Below are 18,124 nucleotides of genomic sequence, written 5' to 3'. Positions count from 1 at the left end.
TCACCTCTATAATAACTACTCTTTAACTATATACCTCTAGTTACCTATAACAATATAAAATAGGTTATTAATTATAAGATTTAGAGAGGTGCTAATAATAAGAGTAGCTATAACTTAAGTTAAGATTTAAGCATAAGAGGTGCTTAAAACTATATATATATTAGTAGTAGATAAAGAGGTAGTAGTAGTAGTTAATATTATAAGAAGTATAAATATATAGGTATAAATAATAAAGAAAATATAGGATAATAAATATCTTTTACAAAAGATAGCTAATTATAATACTCTTTATACTATTTAAACTACTATAATAACTTCTACCCCCTCAGAAAGTTTTAAAAGGATTACTTAAAGTCTAATATTTTAAGAGTAGTTTATAAAGTATTAATTAAATATAGAGATATTATAATATTAGTAATAATATTATATTTTAGTAACTATATATATTAGAATAAATAAGGTGCTAACTCATCTATGGCTTCCTATTAGTTAGATCTATTTATAAATAAGATATTAAGTCTAATAATTCAATTAAAAGGTGATAAATTACTTACTTAGATGGTAGTAATAGCGTTAACTTAGCCGATTGGCTTGTATTACTTGCCAAGTGACTTACACTTGCAGCAGCGCTGGTCTAAGAGTCTTACTAGCTGTCTTGCTTTCAACTAGATCGCCCGATATTTCATCATGTGTTGAAACTCCACTTGTTCCAGCAACACAGTGACTCATTGGCCGCAGTTATTTCCCAGCTTCAACACGAGTAGCATCACTCAAAATTTCAGTATCTCCAGAAGCATGATGTTCTCAACTATCTTGGCCCGCCAGCTATACAACCCACGCTGCTTCTTTCAAATGCGGATCCAAAAGCCCCTTGAAAGAAGATATATCCAAGCAGGCCTCATCGCTTGCTCCACTCCAGCAAGCCCTAGCATGATGGGCCCATTCCACTGCGGGCCCGTCAACGCTTCCAAGGAAGCACAAAGACATTCGCTCAGATCGTCTAGTTGGTTAGGATGATACGTTGTGGTCTTCTTCACACAGCGCTCCGTGTTGACGGCGGTTCGAATCCGCCTCTGAGCAATGAGTAGATCGTGAGATCTTAGCCTTTTGCTTTTGGTCGTCCTGGATTGTGTGAGTTTGCGGTACATTTTGTGGGGCTCGCCTGGGATGGATGTTGAAGAAGTTGTGATTTCATCTTCGTTTGTTTCTAAAGTCTGGAACCAACTATTTCATCAAACGCTTGATAGACAGCCCATCAAGGTTGTGTACATGATGGGTCAGGGAAATGAAATAGAAGCATTCTTCCTGGGAATTGATGTTTTTTCCTTGATAATCCCGAAGCATGCGGCATTCAAGTTCACGTCACTGTTTCTGAATAACAGGAGGTTTTTCCCGTCATAGTACTATCCCATCCTCTACCCCTAAATCAACCAGTAGAAGAGTATCTTGATCCACCAAGGTGAGTGGCTTTCTTGTACGGCAATTCACAAGTTGTGCAGCCGATGACCCGCTATACGAACTTATAGAGGATCAGATGGGGGGGAATGACACGTTACCTCTTTTTCTTCCTGCTGCTTTTGTTTTCTTTCCTTCTCTCATTTTGACCTGCTATGCAGACAAATCTGTAGCCGAGACGACTTCCAATGGACGAGGCAACCCTAACAATCCTGGCAGGCGCTGGGTATGATATTTACAGCTGGGTTTTTGACATAGACCCTTCTCGAGACTGCGATAAGCCGCTGTTTCGTTCTATCGGCGAGCGATGCTTCACGATTCAAACGACTTATCTGCACATTCCCCCGCGTCTGGGCTTCTTTTCGCCGGGACCCAGTCGCTTACAAGGGATGGAAGCCTGCTTTTTCGCAAAGTTGGCTAGCTTCTATCTTATTTTCTACCCGTTTCTCGGCATGATGGGTCTTCTAGGGTTGTTGCCTCCCTCTTTTATGCGGAAGGCTGCGCTCTTGCCTCCAGCAATGACTGTTCTTGCCTGGATCATGATGTGTATAGTAAGTCGCCACGATTTGTCGCTCTAATCCTGCTAACATCCGATTTCCAACAGACTCGCTACCTCGCACCGGCTTCTTTGCGACACGATGGACCCCCTCAAGGCCACTGACGCTTGGCAAGGGTCTTCACATATTTCTTCAAAATGCGAAATGGCTCGTGTGATGCTTCTCGGTATCATTTCTCGGGTCTGGCAACTCTCGGCGGTGGCCGACGATGCGTCTGTGTCCACTCCGGCCCACTTCGTCCCGCCAGCAACAGACAGATTCATGGCCGGTCGATTCCTACCTCTACTCGTTGTCACAGCGGATGAGGATTGATCTGGAGCTACCTTAAATGGGCTCTGCGGGGCTCTTTCCTGCCAAAACTGACTCTCTCCTGCAGTTGGAAGCTGCGGCACCCATTGCGTTGTGCTTGAGAAGGGCCGTCCTCCCCACCCTCAACTAAACCAAAGCCAATCTTTACTTGAGACGTTACCAAGGCCTTGACCTGCATAAAATTTCGAGTGTCTAAATCAAAGTCCGTCTTCTTCCCCCTGTCTTCTTCGCTGAGAGCACTTCACATCCGCATGCCGCCTGCAATGGATTCTCGATTGTTCAAAACGCTAGAGAGGTTTGAAGAATCCAAGGTCACCATTGTGGAACGGGAGACACCTCTACGCATCCGGTTGGCCTATCCGCTTGTGACTCGAACGGTAAGCCACCAATATCCCGACCTACTCAAGAACCTTTCACTGACTACAAGCCCAGGACCCGATTTACCTGGTACCCGATGACCAGATCCAGCTAGCGAACAACATCGCCGTAGCCAGTGGCTTACATCTCACTGAAGACGACGACTTTCCCAAATTGTGCCTTACCGAGCACGCGAAGCAAGGCACTGGCTATGCATATGGTAACCCAGAAAGTCGATTCATCCTCGTGCTGCTCTCCTGAAGCGCATTGAACGAGACGAGCTATCTATCGTCGCACCAGCTGATGAGTCGCTTCCCTGAACTATTTGGACAGTGCCTTTGCCCTCGTTTTGCGCCGCCTACCTACGCATAATTATGCAAGAGAGCGTAATCAGCCGGGTTCTAATCATCGCATACGCAGATCGATCAGGCGTCATTGCTTATAGCATGTTTGACATAACATACGAGGAAAGCTGTATGAGGACTCCAGAAGATGATCCGGATGAAGACCACGATGAAACTGTTCCTTTCCGGCATGATAAAAAATGGGAGGAAAAAGATGCCTTGGAGATGAGGGATGCTCTTTGCAAGATTCGAGGTTGGCACTTCAAGAGGAAGGATGTACGGCTTAGAGATATGTTGATTGAGCTGGTATCCGGCAACCTGCGATACGAGACATTGCCCAGCAGAGAGACACAAGGCTGCTAGCAAAACGGAGACGGAAACTGGCCACGCTTGAAACTCAAAGATTGGTTGAAGGATGTATCACAAAGTCCTTTCCATGTCATCTGGAACCAAACCAACCATTACTTTTGTTCCGGAGAAAAGTATTGGCCGTCGAACGTCTTTGTTCTTTGCCTTTCTACCCTTGCCTATGTTCCGGAACGGCTTTGGCAAAGGCAAGCGAAGGATGATCTCCGCGTGGCATGCTACGCAGAACATATAACCTCAATCCATCAATGAGTAGAACACAAGGTCTGCATTCTCTAATGACCTCTGATCGGTCCAAACCCCTCACCTCGGCGGTTGTCTTCTCTTATAGTACAGTATTAACACATGCGCAACCCTTTTTTTATCGTCTAACCATGCCAATGCAGGCGGTGCCGCGCCACAAATCCACCCTGCCCAAAACGCCATGCCATGCGGAGTCGAGTGAAGTTGTTCCAATACAGTTCCTTGATCCAGGAGGGCCCTCTCGAGTCTTATCCCAATGAGACTCTCAGCCCTCCCGTCTTCGTTCCATCGTCGATCGTCCCTCCCCAGAACCGAGGCAAAACCCCCAGGTTCAACCCCTCAACCGCTCACCGGTCCTTGTAAATCTTGGGCTTAAACCCCTCCTTCACCTCGGCCTCGGCTTCCTCCTTCTCCACCAGCGGCCCAATCTCGCTCTCCAGCCTCTCCCGCGCGCGCAGGATCTTGCTCTGGAGGTAGAAGCTGCCGCCCTTCTTCGGGTCGTTGGCGTCGAACAGCCGCTTGAAGCGCTCCATGACCTCGCCCGCGTTGCTCGCGCCCTCCTTGGGCGCGTCGACGTTGAGGATCTTGCACGCCTCGTCGAGCGTCATGCCGCCCGCGCCGCTCGCCTTGGCCGCCACGCCGCCGCCGTTGCCGTTCTTGGCCTGCGCGCGCGCGTACTCGGACGAGGCCTGCGCCTGCTTGTAGGCCGCGGCGAAGGAGCGGCCGACGATGCGGGTGCCGACGAAGAGGACTTGGGTCACGAGGCGGTAGGCCTGATTGCAAGCAAGACTTGTTAGCATATTGGTACAGCTTCTGCGATGTTTTGGAGCGGTGTTTCTGGGTGTTCCGCCGGGTTCGGGGTGGAGGCGGAAGATGCGGTGGCGCATCGGAGGGGAGGGGGCGGCAAATGGAGACTCACCATCTTGACGTATTAGTCGCAGCAGGTTCTGCGGTGGAAATTGTAGATTGAAGAGGTTGTAGAGAATCGGAATGTCAAATCGCGCACGGTTCAGCGAGTGCGAATGTGGTGCGTTCGGACGGGCAGTCGTCGCGAGGCAGAGCTGCTGGGCGTGGGGGTTTGACGGCGTCGCTGACGCCAGAAAAATCCATCACGATATGGAAATTGCCGACGAGAAATTCCGAGCTCTCCGGGTGCGGGTTTTGCCGTTCCGAGCCTTTTTTTTTTTTTTTTTTTTCTTTTTTTTTTCTTGCCTCTGCGTCTGTGCTTGGTTCTTCACCATTCTGCACAACTGCGGTGAAGCCCGCCAGCTGGTGCCAACAGGCACCAACGCCCTCGGCCAAGATGGGTGGCCCTGGTGGATAAACATGATTCTGAAATTTGAGTTTGCGACCATCACCAAAAAGCTCCGCTGCGCTCGTGCCCCTTTTCTACGATAACGGGCTTGATATCGCCCTGATGAGCTTATTCTCACTTCATGTCAGCTGCTGCTGTCGATACGCAATAAATCGGCCGAGAAACTTTGGCACGCAAATGAGCGCATGGTCCCATGCCGAGCTCTGGGAAGTTGAACACGGATGCCAGTCTCTTGGCCATCAACAACCCATGCGCTCAGCTCAATATACGGCAAAATTCTGTGACTAAGCCTACCGGCTTTGATGGCAAACTACGATTCATGCACAGTGGCAATCGTACCACTTCAACCCAGCACTGATGCGACTGACTTTCAGATCAGAGGGTATGTACTGGTGGATTTATGTACTCTGCACAACGGCAGTCTAGCTAAGTATTTACGACAAAATAAGTATGTACAGAAGAGAACTGTTCTAAAGCATCGCGCTAGTGTTCACGGTGACCGAAGACAAGGATCTAAGACCAGGTGGTGGTAGCACCGATAGCAGCGCCGGAGGTGGGAATCAAAAAGTTGCTCGCGGCAATCTTGCCGTTCGCCTGGCGCGCGCCCTTGACGAGGCTGACGTCGACGCTCTTGAAGCTGGCGTCGGACCACGTCGCGCTGCCGTCCCAGGAGTTGCCGCTGCTGGTCGTCCCGCTGACGAGCGACGTCTGCCCGCTCTTGGCCGTCGTCTTGGAGTTGCCGCTCGCGATGTTGCTCTTGAGCGTCGACTTGGTCGTGATGGTCTGGAAGCCGACCTCGCCGTTGTTCCACGCCGTGTTGCGCGAGAACTGGAAGTTGCCCGGGTTCTTGTTGTCCGTGAAGCCCTTGGCCGCGTTCTGGAAGGCGATGCAGTTGGTGATGACGTGGTCCGCCGAGCCAATGTCCGCCGCGTCGCCGCCGCCTAGCTTGAAGCCGTTGCCGTCGCCCTGGAAGTCGGTGAAGCCCCAGCGGTTGACGCCGTTGCCCCAGGAGAGGGTGTCCATGATCGTGACGGGGGACTTGAATTCCCTGTTGTGCCATGTTAGTCGTGCCAGGAAAGCATCATGAGGCTTTGTCTTACCAGAGATCGAGACCGTCGTCGACGTTCTCCCAGAGACGGGCTCCCTTGAGGATATTGCCCGTGCCAGAGCCCTCCTTGCAAGCGAAGCCGTCGGCACTCTCGCCGTTCTTGCGGGGGTCGCGGTTGCGGTAGGAGTCGAGGTAAACGACCTGGTTGTTGCTCAGGGAGCCCTGCATCTGGAAGCCGGTCTCGTAGTTGTCGTGAGTGACGATGCGCTCAAAGTAGTTGTTGGAGCCGTCGCGGAGGTACACGCCGTACGGGCCGTTGATGATGGTCAACTTGTAGAACTTCCAGTAGTTGGCTTTCTCGATGTGCAGCACGCCGCGGTCGGCGTTGGCGAGGGAGGCGTCCAGCGCGGCGGGTGTGCCGGGAAGGGCCTCACCGTCAAGGATCACGGCCTCGTCGTTGTACGCCGTCATGGTGTAAGGCTTTGCGGATGTACCGCTTTTGGCGATCTTGATGTTGGTCGTGGGCGAGTATGTGCCGCCGCGGAGGTAGATGGTGTCACCAGCGACGGCCTTGTCGACGGCGCTCTGGATCGACTTCAGGGGCGCCGCGAGGGTGCCGGCCGCGGAGTCGGAGCCGGTGGGCGAGACATAGATGTCCGCGGCCAACACGACCGGCAAGATGGCCAGAAGGAACTTGTAGAGACCCATGTTTGCTGTGAAAGAGACCAAAGAGGTAGGAGAAGGAGAGACTGCAGCTGTGATTGACTTACAAGAAGGATCAGCAAATATGCCGTGTTAGCCGGCTGCCATCAAGCTTAAATACAAAGCTTCGGGAAGCCAACAGGGAGGCCCCTTCGTCTTGACAGCTCTCGGCTTGTACCTTAAAGCGAGCAAGCTTCATTATCCAGAAGTCAAGGACCCAGGGCACCCAAGGGCCGTTGCCAGTCTATCTGCGGCCACCATTGAAGGACCCCCTGTCTTTGATTTGGGGTTGAAGAACAACATCTCGAGCTCCCGTTGGTGGAAACAAAACTCCACAACCGTAGGGCACCTCATTGATGGAGTGCTTGGCCGCGCAAGGAAAAAAACACAGAAGGGCGGATCCATCGACATCTCCGTGGGAGAGAAATCCCGGCAATCGAGAGATTCGAGGAGTGCCCGGGATGGAGGGGTCCCCTGGGTTCGTAAGGCGGAAAAGTCGCGAGGCCTTTACGAAAAAAAGACCTTCAACCAGTCGGGCCGTCCCCACGAAGCACAACACGCGCAAGTATTGTACTCGCCTGGAGGATCTCACGTCCCCTCCATCTCGGAGAGCATCCGGACACGGACTCGATGGAACGTCGACCAGGGCTTTATTCGCGTTAAGCAGGCACGCGATTCAGCAAAGCCGCCGGGCCATATCGGTCTTTTCGATGGAAACGTGCCCGAAGGTGTTGATTGCATCTTTTATTGCGAGAACGGAGGAGATTGACCGATTGAGGCGAACCGCGAGACTTCTGCGCAGGAGGACCAGGTTCAAATCTCACGATGTTTGTTTGGAAAAGCCGCATTGGGCTGTGGAGACAGACTCAGTCAGTCCACTGCCGGTATTTGTGTGCAATGCCGTGGCAGACTCTCTGCTCATTGCAAGACCCGGCGGGATGGGTAGGAAAGGGGGCCCCATATCCGAGTGCTTGGGGAAGCAGAAAACTGCCGCAGAATCTCGGGAATTGGAATTGCGGGATGCGCTGGGTGGCTTGAGTCCAGACTCCTCCCTGTAACGAGGCACTTGCCTGTTCCAGACGGCGAACCACAGGGCAGAAGGGATGCTAATTCGTACGACCCAGACTCTGGGCGCCCTCTGGTATTTCGTCTGTTGTCGGTACCAACGTTGGTGACAGGAAAACTGGATAATGCTGTGTGACGTCGACCCTTTCTAGAACCAAAAAAAGAGGGAAACAAGCATCGGCTGTTGAGGTGACACGAGGTGGTTGTGCAGCGTTCATGAGCAGTTCATCTCAAGGTCTCGGCGCATCAGGGGGATGCTGAAAATCGGATGTTCTTCGCGCGAACCCGATTGCTGATTAGATAGCTTTATCGATAACGCCATCCGATAACACTATCGATACGGCCCTAGCTCTGTGCCTGACTAAAGCTGCGCTGTGGCCTAACATACCAGGCACCACTGACTCCAGAGCTGGGCCCTGCCTGACGTGTGTTGAACCTCCAAAGAAGCTACATCTCCAACACCGACCGCCGCCCCAAGCTCGGGTGTCAAACTGTCCTCTCCACGCAAAAACCGCCCACCACTCCGGCGCGACGAGGCTCTCGAGCCAGCCACCTTTGCGACCACTTCCAAAACCACTACAAAAACCCTTTCGAAGACGATTCCAACCTGATTCACGAGCAGTAAACCCGCACGAGAGCCTCGCGGTACGATATCGACAGGGGGTGGGAAAAGCATCATTATTCGCAACTTCACGGCAGCATAAAACAAAGACAATGTCAAACTACTACCAACAACCATCCTACGGCCCAGGGCCCGGCCAGGGCGCCCAGAACCTCCAGTTCTACCCCTCCTCCTACTCCCCCGCCCAGGTCTCCGGCCACGCAACCCCACAACAGGCCTCCTACGGCTACGGAGCCCAGCCCTCCGGCTCGCAGTTCGGCGCTGGCGGCGCAGGCGGTTTTGGTGGTGCGGCCGCGTTCGGCGGCGCGGCGGGCGTCTCCGGGCGCATGGGAGAGCAGGGCGGTCTGCGGACGGGCTGGCTCGCGGCCTTCTCGACGGAGGGATACGACGGGGAGCCGCCCCTGCTGGAGGAGCTGGGCGTGAACTTTGGGCACATCCAGGCAAAGGTTCGAAGCATTGTCCAAGCGTGCTTGCAACTCCGAAAATGCTGATGACTCTGTAGACACTCGCGGTCCTGAACCCCTTCCGCCGCATCGACCAACACCTAATGGACGACTCAGACCTCGCCGGTCCAATCCTCTTCTTCCTGTAAGTACAATTCCCTGCCACCATCCCATGCCCCTTCTCATCCGACCAAGGCAACTAACAAACCTCACCTCGCAGACTATTCGGCACCTTCCTCCTCTTCTCCGGCAAAGTCCACTTCGGCTACATCTACGGCCTCGCCCTCCTCGGCAGCACCTCCCTGCACGTAATCCTCTCCCTCATGACCCCGACCGACGTCCACCCCTCCGCAACCTCCTCCGTCCCAGGCGGCGTCGGCGCGCCCCAATACGGCGGCGCAGGCTACCCCGGCGCCGTCGACTCCCACGACCACCCGGCCGCCGCCGCGCGCACCGGCCACTTCTCCAGCACCCTTACCTTCGCCCGCTCCAGTTCCGTCCTGGGCTACTGCCTGCTGCCCATGGTCGCCACCAGCCTCGTCGGCATTGCCATGCCCATGGACACCCCGCTTGGCATCGTCCTGACCACCATGGCCATCCTGTGGAGCACCTACTCCGCCAGCGGCATGTTCTGCGCCGTCGGCAGGATGAGGGGCATGCGCGGGCTCGTGGCATACCCGCTCGCGCTCTTCTACGTCGGCTTTGGTATCATGGGCATCTTCAGCTCGAGAGGCAGCGGGGCGCTGATCAAGGCTGCTGCTGGGGTGAAGGCGTGAGTTCAGAAAGGTGTGGGAGGGATGCATATACAAACCCAAAGTTGCGGAATGAGGCGCAGATGCGGGAGCGGTGCCTTGCAACTCTAGTGGGGATGTTCAAAACGGGCGAAGGAGTCCAAAGGTGTCCAAAAGGAGTCATGGATGGATAGACAGAAGACAACAGCGTGAGGCATGTCAGCCATCAGAGGCTCAGCAGGCGAGACGCTTCATTCACGTCACTGTACAATAGCATAATCATGTTCAGACGAAGCCAGAATAAAATTTTGATAGTCCAATGCCCTGCCTCCCCCTTCCGGTGCTTGAAAATGCGTCAATGCTGAGTAGCCCTCGTGATACCTTCGACTGATAACAGCATCGAAAGTGTAGAAAAAGCGGGGCCATCCTAATATTACAATGAGAGACTTTTCTTCAGCCTCGCAAACAAGAGCCAGGCAGTGAGAATTTATCTCCCGCAGACCAAACAAACGGGGCTTCGATGAACTGAGTCGCCCTTGGTATCATGAAATGACTTCCTTGAGGCCGTTCATTATGTTCCCATCCGTTCCATGCCTTGCCGGAGCCCACTGCAACTCATAAGAAGAAATGTCTATAAGACCGTTCGCCGGACGACCAAAAATCCAAAATATTTCATGCGTTTGCGCAAAAAAAGACGCTCTTGCCAGAGGCGAGCAACAAGATATCGGAACCCTGGAAATATGTCCATGACTTGATCCTTGCGTCAAGTCCATCTGTTTCCCCTTCTATTGACGGCCCTCAAACTCATTCATTATGCGTGATCTGTTGGATCTGCAGTCGTCATGCGCTCGTTTCGATACGTGCCCCACAGAGTGAGGTTTCCCACGCTCCAATGCTCAGAAGACGGGCCTGAAGCCTCCGGTAGCTGGCTGGCCGTTCGAGGTGAAGACCATGCCGTTGGTCTTGGGTACATCGGCGACACCGCCAAGAACGGAGTACTGGCCTCCAGCGCCGGCAAAGATAATCTTCTTGTCCTTGACAGCACTATTGTCAATCGTTGTAGGAGTCTCGATGTCATCGGTTGTACCCTGGCCAGTCTGGTAGTTGGCGGAGAAGCCCCATGAGTGAGCAATACCCTTGGAGTCAACGGCGATGTTGTTGTCAACACCAGCAGCGACGAACACGCAGTTCGCGACATCTGAGACTAGTTAGCAACATTCAACGCATGCAAATGGACCCACGTACCCTCAACGATGGTAGGCTTGGACAGGATGCGAGGGTTTTGGCTCTCATCCTTGATGACGTCCTCAGCATCAAGCTCCTCGATGGGAATGCCAACCTGGTGGCCATCAAGACGACCCCAGGTCAGGAGCTGGCCCTTCTCTGTGCAGGCCAAAGAGTGGTGCTCGCCGCCGGCAATGTGCTTAATCTTGTAGTCCTTGAGGGACTCAACAATGGTCGGGCGGAGGATGACAGCATCGTCCTCACCGGCACCGCTGGAGATACCAGTCTCGGCAAAGTTGTTCAGACCCCAGGCCCACACAACACCGTCCTTGTCCATGGCGAAGCTGTGGTAGGATCCGCAAGCAATGCGGTTGATGCGGTTCTTGGGAAGACCCATGCTCTGGGGGACCAGGGAGGCAAGCTTGTTGCGCTCAATGACGCGGCGACCGAGCTGGTTCTGCTGACCGCAACCCCATGCGAGGACGGTGCCCTTGTTGTCCAGGGCAAGAATGTGGTTGGAACCGGCAGCGAGAGCTGTGATGTTCTTAAGAGAAGGAATGAACATTGGGGTCATCTGAATGCTAATCTTCTCGGTGAAACCAAGGATACCATCGCTCGACTGCTTTCGGTTAGCATGTTCGCAGTGTTCAAGAGGAGAGGAAACTTACTCTGAAGGTACCCCAGCCATAGACTCTGCCATCCTCAGTCAGCGCAAAGGTGGCGCTGTCACTAGCAACGACCTGGGTGAACTTGGCCTCGGGAGCGAAGTGGGTAGAGTCAACAGCAGTAGGCGTGCTCTCGCGGGGGTTGACACCACTGTCCTCGTCATTCTCCTCATCTTCCTCGTCATCGACATCACGGACGCCGCCCTCCCAGGTGGTCTCGCGACCAAGAGCGCCCTGATCGTTGACACCCCATGTCAGGATCTTGTTGTCCTTGGTAAGGGCGGCAGCATGCATGCCACCGCAGGCAATCTGAACGACACCAACATCCTTGGCATCGAGGAAGGGGTTCAGGCGGGGACGCTTGACATCAGTAACCTTCTTGGGCTTGTGCTTGCTGCCGAGACCGAGCTCGCCGGAGCTGCCCTCGCCAAAGACGTAGATGTCGAGGATCTGTGTGGGAGCAGAGTTGATCTTGGCGCTAATCTTGTGGGGATGGGGCTTGGGAGCAGCAGTGGCGGTCTTCTTGGTGGCCTTCACGGGCTTGACAACCTCGGTCTCCTCATCAGACTTGGCAGACTCGGTGGCCTGGCTATCGACCTCGGTGGACTCGGCTTCCTTTGCCTTCTTGGCCGTGGGCTTCTCGTCCTCAGTCTCGTCGTCGCTGACCTTGCGCTTCTTAGCGGCGGGACCAGCCTTCGCCTTGGGTGCAGCGGTCTTCTTGGTATCTTCCTTCTTCGCGGCAGCCTTCTTGGGGGCGGCCTTCTTGGTCTTGGACTCGTCATCCGTCTCAGCAGCCTTATTCGCGGCAGTAGCGGTCTTCTTGGGCGCAGCAGCCTTCTTGGCGGGCTTGGTAGCTTTGGTTGTCTTTGCGTTGCTCAGCTTGCTATCGTCGGCGGACTCAGCGGCGGACTCCTCCTCGGGCTTCTCGTCCTCCTCGAGCTTGCGCTTCTTGGAGGCGGCAGTCGCGCCATTGGTGGCAGCCGCCTTCTTCGCAGCGGGCTTCGCGGCAGGCTTCTCGGTCTTCTTGGCAGCAGCAGCCTTCTTCGTCGCGGCAGTGGTAGCAGCGGCCGTCTTCTTCGTGACGCCGCCCTTGGGCGCGACGCCCTTGTTGGTAGCAGCCTTGGGAGGCATTGTCCGTCAGGCGATGTCTGTGTTGGGTGGTTCGGAGAAGACGCGTATGAAATGTGTTAAAAACAGGAGGAAACGGGGTAAACAAGAGATAGTAATCGCTGGAACGGACGTCTGCGATGCGAATTGCCGTGTTTTGATGATGTTCTGGAAACAAAACAGACCAGAATCGGGAGGGATTGATGTATTGTGAAAAAGTGAAAGAGAAACAAAAAGGTGTTCCGAGGAAGGTGACGCGACCGGAGGAGCAGCTTTGTATTTTCTTGGGCCCAGGAATTCTTGCCAAAAGCAGGGGGGGGCGCTTTGTGGCCCAAAGCCGTCCATGGCCTGCGGCGGGTGGGTTCCAGAGTGCTCGGGTGCCCACCACAGGGTCCCAGTGTCCCTGTCCAGTGGTCCGGCGCGGCACCTTCGCAGTGCTTCTGGGCTGTTTTGTGCCGCGTTGGCCCCAGCTCCAGGGCCAATTGCGTCGAACTGCAGAGCTCTTTCCTTGGGGAGCTCCTGACCGCCCGTCTGCACCTGCCCTTTCCATACGGCAGAAAAGTCGTTGCAAAATATTTTTAGTGGAGCTTCCGGTGAGTCGGGGAACGTTCGCATCGTCTGCCGATGCCCCCAGAGGAAGGCGCGACCCACGCCACGACGAGACCGGAGCTTTGCATTTTTTGACCACAAAATGACGATGAAAACCGAGAGGCCCCAGCTTCTTTTCCAGGCACCTCTATATGTGCTCAGGTCCGAAAGCTCAGTGAATATTCAACTGTCGTGGCGAGAACTGGTCGCCTCGCTCATGTCAGCAGCACCTGCAACAGTGGTCTTATTTTACTAACACGACTTCGCCTCAGCTGCAATCTCGATAAATGAACTACCCGGCCGTCCATCCCAACGATCGATCTCGCTTGCCGCTCTTCAGCCGACGGGCATCAGGTCACCCTTCCAGCTGTCACTCCAGCTGTCACCTGGTTTCAGTGCTTCTATGAAACGTCGTCCCCCTTGGCTGGCGATCCGACTTGAATGAAGCTGCATCAGGCCTGGATGGCGTGTCATTCGGGCTGCATGCTGGCCGTATGCAGGTCGCCAGCCCGAGGAGCCTGAAAATAGACCTCTGATGACAAAGAGCCCGGTTAGAACCATTGGGCCGCGCCAATTCTGTGGAATCCTGCAGCGAATGTTCCGTGCATATCAGTATCCCCAGAAACTTTATTCGTTGGTCTATCGTTGCCTGAGTGCCGTCCATCGTGGTTGGTTCTGTTTTGATTTGTTTTTTCTCATTGGTCGTGGGCAGCCGCAAGACGTTGACTTTCCGAGCCCCTTATTGGTGACAGGGCCCCGAACGGTCTGGCGCCCCCGCGAAGCACCCACCAGTCCCGGTCCTGACCATCTCCGCAACAATCTCCCCCGGCATCATGTCGCTTTCTGCAATACATAAAGTCTTCATAACGATAACGATGAAGACGAGTGGGTCGATTGAAGCACAGACAGGACCCTGAATGCCCTGCCCTCAAGCGAGGCCGGATGCTATTTCCGACCAGCTGGTCCTTTGTGGCAGGCAAAGGCTCAAACGTACTTGTAGACGGGCCATTATCAAAGTCAAGCGGCTCAGTATCTCCGACCGTTGTTCCTGGTGCCTCGAATAGTTTGACAAACTTGCTCTATCAAGAACAAAGTCACAGGAGGTCCAAACGAGGATAGTAACTGTCAGACAACATTTCGAACAATGAAGACCGACATTCGAATAATTCGAATGAGCACCATGCAATGTGTTCCGAAGAAAGTTTATTCGTTGTACTTGCTCAATGCCGATGCTGTTGTAAGCAGGCAGCTTCTCACACCCCAACGCCGCGATTTTGTATGTCACTCAGAAACCGCCCATGCCGAGTCCTGCCCACCCTCAATCCCAACTCAACGCCAGTCCGAAATGCATGAAACGCCACAAATGCATAATGTCTCAAAGCCCGCTTAGCGGCGAGTGGTGAAGTCAATCTCGTGCTCGCTGGGGTTGAACGAGCCATCAGAGGCCTTGTCACACGTGCAGGCGTCTACCACATCGTCAGCAAACATGATCCAGAAGTGATGCGGCGGAGGAGAACTACATACCGGCAGGTCTGACACCGCAGGAGCAAGTCGCGCCGGCAGGCTTGACGTTCTCGGTGCCGGCGCGGTCGCAGGTGCACTCGCCGGCGGGGCGGGCGCGGCAAGAGCAGCGGGGTCCGGAGACGGCGTTCTCAGTAGAGGCCTTGCTGCAGGAGCAGTGGAGGGCGGACTCCTTTCCACAGGAGCACTTGGCTTGCTGGGCTGGAAGGTCGAAACAAGGTCAGCTTTGTTGGTTCTGGCGGCGGGGGTGGGCATGTGTGGAGGGGACCACGGCGTGGGGGAGGGGAAACGTGGGAGGGAACGTACCGCAGACGCACTCGGCGCTCTTGCCGCAGCAGGTGGTTGCCTTGTCGACGGTCATTTTGGTGGTGGTTGTTGGGGTGAAGTTGGTGATGTCTGTTATTTGTGTCTTGAGACGAAAGGAATTGAGCTGGATGCGTTGGTATAAAGTAGAGCTTGGGTGATGACTGATGGCTTGGGGATTGAATCCTATGCAGACGGTCGAGAAAAGGGTCCTTTTAAGCAAGTAGTGCTGCAGGGAAGGAGCGGCCGAGAACCGACGTCACGGTTCCTGAATGACACCGCGGACGGCCCCTGCATGCGGTCATCAAATCGCGCGCCATTGGCTATAGATCTTTTTGACCAATGGGAGGCTTTCAATTTCTAAGACGGAGGCGGATTCCGGGTCGGCCCATTTTTCGTGGCCTGTCAGCCCATCTGCAATTGCATGACAACTGCGCGAGTAATGAAGAATTGCCGATGTCCCTTGGGATGACCGTGGCCTAGACTTGGAATGTGGTTCCATCTGCCTTTTTGGGACGACTAGAGTTGGTCAGCAACTTGTTGGTTGCTGACCTTACTCAATTGCTGTGCATCTTCAACCTTGGGTGGGGCTTGTCCATCAGATGAATTGGCAAAACACCATAACATTTTGCATAGCAGGATGACTAGATGATTGGATCCCGTATTGATCCTTAGCAACCAAGTACGCAATCAGGTACGCATCTCGTTGAAATCAACCAGCCACATCTTTCATCGACCAGAAGGCAGAAGCTAGAGTAACCCAAATTCAAATCACAAGTTCACTTCTCTTTTGAGAATCAAGTTCCAACAAACTAAACCTTTGAAGCCACGACCCCGACTGAGTGCAAAAACCTCCAAGTCATTGTAATCGCACCATCCCGCTCATCGCCATGATAATATCGTCTCGAATAGACTTATGGCCAATCACACGTCTCTTCAATGCTCTTAGTAAATGGATTTTTCATCTGGATAAAGACTAGATAGACGCAAACCAGTAATGAAGTCTTCGGTTTCCGTGAAACTGGTGCGTCTTGTCCTCAGTTTTATTTGTAAAAAGCACGGAATCTAGGTAAACCTTTGTTCCCTAGACTCGGGGAGACCGCTCGATGTTGCGGTTCTCACAAGTATCACTAGGGTCATCTGGCCACACGATATCGTCAATTGTCCATGGACTGCTGTGAGAATCAAAGCACATTGCCCGCATGGTATCACATGGTGTACAACAGACAATCATATTTAACCGATGGCTGTATAAGTAGCTGAGTTCTAGCTGCTGCACGACCAGCACTTCACATCAATGTCAGATTCGAGACTACAGTTCTTAGCAAGAGCAGCCACTTTCGGGTACGGGCACAGAATGCGGTCTGTCGCGGTCCCCTTCAGATCCGTGACCTTTACCGGGGTTTGGTCTGGTGCCGTTCCGTTCTCAACCCACGCACGCAGCTGGTTGAATAGACCAACCGGGTTTCCGCTCGCTCCACCGGCGCAGTGGCCCATGCCTGGCACCTCAAAGTGACGGTAGAAGTCGTGAACTTCCGGAATAAGTGCCGAGACTTTGTTGTAGTACTTGGTCGTGCCTTTAGAAGGGAGGAGCTCATCGATCTGCGAGGCCGTCAGTATGTGCACAGAGATCGCACCTTCAAGGAACGAAGACTCACCAGGCCGTGGAAAGTGACAATCTTGCCACCGGATTCACGAAAAGCAGTCAAGTCGGCATCATCGGTGCCGATGATGGAGTTGTACCGCTGCCGGCCCTGGTGCGCCAACCGGTCGAACTCCGCATGACTTATGTTAGACAGGTCCAGCTCCGCGCCCCTCGCCACGAAGAGGGACAGCCATTGCGTGGCAATGGCCAGCGGAACGCCCACGCAAGATGACCCCGTGCAGTTGGTCACCGCAACGCCGGCCGTGATATCGGTGCCCGGGTTCAGGCCAAACCACGTCTGTTCCCCCTGCGCGTTCCGCAAGCCCTGCCACGTCGCATTCACGACAGCCGCTGCCGCTGAGCTGATAGTAGCTGATTCGGAGCAGTTGATAGCCCTGCCCACCAGCTTGAATGGATCGAAACTGCCCAGACACCCGTCGGCGTCACTGATGATTCCGTCCTTGAGGCCGTCCAGCCCATCGCATGCCGAAATCGCGGCTGCCGTGATCGCCTGCAGCTCGCAGGGCGCAGGATACTCACCGAGCATGTTCATGAACTGCTGCGGCCACAGCAGACTGGGAAAGAAATCAGTCCACTGGATCCCGGGAGCTCCCGCCGCGATGCCGTCGTACTGCGTCGGGTATCTCTGTGCTAGCATGAGTCCCTGTCGGCCGCCTTGCGAGCAGCCGTTCCAGTACGTGTAGTCCGGTCCGCGCCCGTAGTACGACTTGATGAGTGACTTTCCAATGATGGCCTAAAGCAGCGGTGAGCTAGACTCCTGAGCCCAGAACATTAGAACATTCTTACCCCATCGTCCAGCGACACTGACGCAAGATTCTGCAAAGCGTACAGGTTCACGTTGCCTGGGCTGAGAAGAGCCCAGGGGCTGGCATCCTCGGCATGGCCAAGCCCGGCATCCGTCGTGATGGTCGCGTAGCCGTCCCACACTGCGCCGCTCATGGCAGTGTAGAAGGGGGCAGAACGGCCGGCGACCCATCCGCCGCCTCCAACGGCTTGAAGACGCCCATTCCATCCACCTGCCGGGAGCCAAGCCTCGACCACGATGCTATCGTCCTGTCCGGGATGCGTATAAGCTACCATGACGTTGCAGAAGCTGACGTTGTTCACTTCGACTGACGGCTGGGTAAACCGTACCGCTGAAGGAACCGAAATGCTGTGGTTGGTGACGAGGTTTGCCTGCACGGAGAGTATGTCAGCTCCAAATAAGGCGATGTCGCCGAAGGTCGCCGATGAACATGCTTGAACCGACATGATAGCAAGATAACAGACAGTTCACGAGGCACAACATAAAATGATGGTACTTTCCAGTGGCAATCAGGGCTTTATCTTCAGTTTAAGAAACTATTATGTAGTTCACACTCTCGTTATTTCTTTTCTCCATTACAGGAACAAATGGGCAGGGGAGGAATTGGTGGGAAGACAGCAGCGGCTCTGCGGATATTGTGAGGTAGTTTGCGCACATTCTGGCCATTCCAAGCTAGCGTTCACAAACA

At 54.0% G+C, this 18,124-nt stretch overlaps 7 protein-coding genes across 7 annotated transcripts; 2 read left to right on the top strand and 5 right to left on the bottom strand.

Annotated features, from left to right (window-relative positions):
* Positions 1-2,584: 2,584 nt before the first annotated feature.
* On the top strand, positions 2,585-2,939 carry CGGC5_v014970 (uncharacterized protein; the record flags this gene model as incomplete). Its single annotated transcript, XM_032025275.1, has 2 exons — positions 2,585-2,698; positions 2,754-2,939. The coding sequence occupies 2 exons, from the start codon at positions 2,585-2,587 to the stop codon at positions 2,937-2,939; spliced, it is 300 nt and encodes a 99-aa protein (XP_031878163.1).
* A 1,039-nt stretch (positions 2,940-3,978) lies between these two features.
* Positions 3,979-4,553, bottom strand: un-4 (Mitochondrial import inner membrane translocase subunit tim16; the record flags this gene model as incomplete). Its single annotated transcript, XM_032025274.1, has 2 exons — positions 3,979-4,404; positions 4,551-4,553. The coding sequence occupies 2 exons, from the start codon at positions 4,551-4,553 to the stop codon at positions 3,979-3,981; spliced, it is 429 nt and encodes a 142-aa protein (XP_031878164.1).
* A 906-nt stretch (positions 4,554-5,459) lies between these two features.
* Positions 5,460-6,702, bottom strand: pelL-2 (Pectate lyase L; the record flags this gene model as incomplete). Its single annotated transcript, XM_032025273.1, has 2 exons — positions 5,460-5,994; positions 6,047-6,702. The coding sequence occupies 2 exons, from the start codon at positions 6,700-6,702 to the stop codon at positions 5,460-5,462; spliced, it is 1,191 nt and encodes a 396-aa protein (XP_031878165.1).
* A 1,773-nt stretch (positions 6,703-8,475) lies between these two features.
* Positions 8,476-9,602, top strand: yip1 (Protein transport protein yip1; the record flags this gene model as incomplete). Its single annotated transcript, XM_032025272.1, has 3 exons — positions 8,476-8,829; positions 8,886-8,971; positions 9,047-9,602. 3 exons carry the CDS (start codon positions 8,476-8,478, stop codon positions 9,600-9,602), a joined length of 996 nt encoding a protein of 331 aa, XP_031878141.1.
* Positions 9,603-10,453: 851 nt separating this feature from the next.
* On the bottom strand, positions 10,454-12,577 carry pim1-0 (Protein pim1; the record flags this gene model as incomplete). Its single annotated transcript, XM_032025271.1, has 3 exons — positions 10,454-10,755; positions 10,803-11,400; positions 11,450-12,577. The coding sequence occupies 3 exons, from the start codon at positions 12,575-12,577 to the stop codon at positions 10,454-10,456; spliced, it is 2,028 nt and encodes a 675-aa protein (XP_031878166.1).
* Positions 12,578-14,527: 1,950 nt separating this feature from the next.
* Positions 14,528-15,023, bottom strand: CGGC5_v014965 (uncharacterized protein; the record flags this gene model as incomplete). Its single annotated transcript, XM_032025270.1, has 3 exons — positions 14,528-14,607; positions 14,666-14,863; positions 14,969-15,023. 3 exons carry the CDS (start codon positions 15,021-15,023, stop codon positions 14,528-14,530), a joined length of 333 nt encoding a protein of 110 aa, XP_031878162.1.
* A 1,208-nt stretch (positions 15,024-16,231) lies between these two features.
* CGGC5_v014964 (putative feruloyl esterase) lies at positions 16,232-17,882 on the bottom strand (the record flags this gene model as incomplete). Its single annotated transcript, XM_066153178.1, has 4 exons — positions 16,232-16,567; positions 16,624-17,364; positions 17,418-17,684; positions 17,766-17,882. The coding sequence occupies 4 exons, from the start codon at positions 17,880-17,882 to the stop codon at positions 16,232-16,234; spliced, it is 1,461 nt and encodes a 486-aa protein (XP_066007415.1).
* Between the last annotated feature and the right edge of the window lie 242 nt (positions 17,883-18,124).

The sequence above is a fragment of the Colletotrichum fructicola genome, assembly GCF_000319635.2.
Source record: "Colletotrichum fructicola Nara gc5 chromosome Unknown KSG_Nara_v1_contig09, whole genome shotgun sequence".
NCBI classification, from domain to species: Eukaryota; Fungi; Ascomycota; class Sordariomycetes; order Glomerellales; family Glomerellaceae; genus Colletotrichum; species Colletotrichum fructicola.
Note: the sequence above shows the minus strand (reverse complement) of the source record. Positions and strands in the feature narration are given on the sequence as shown.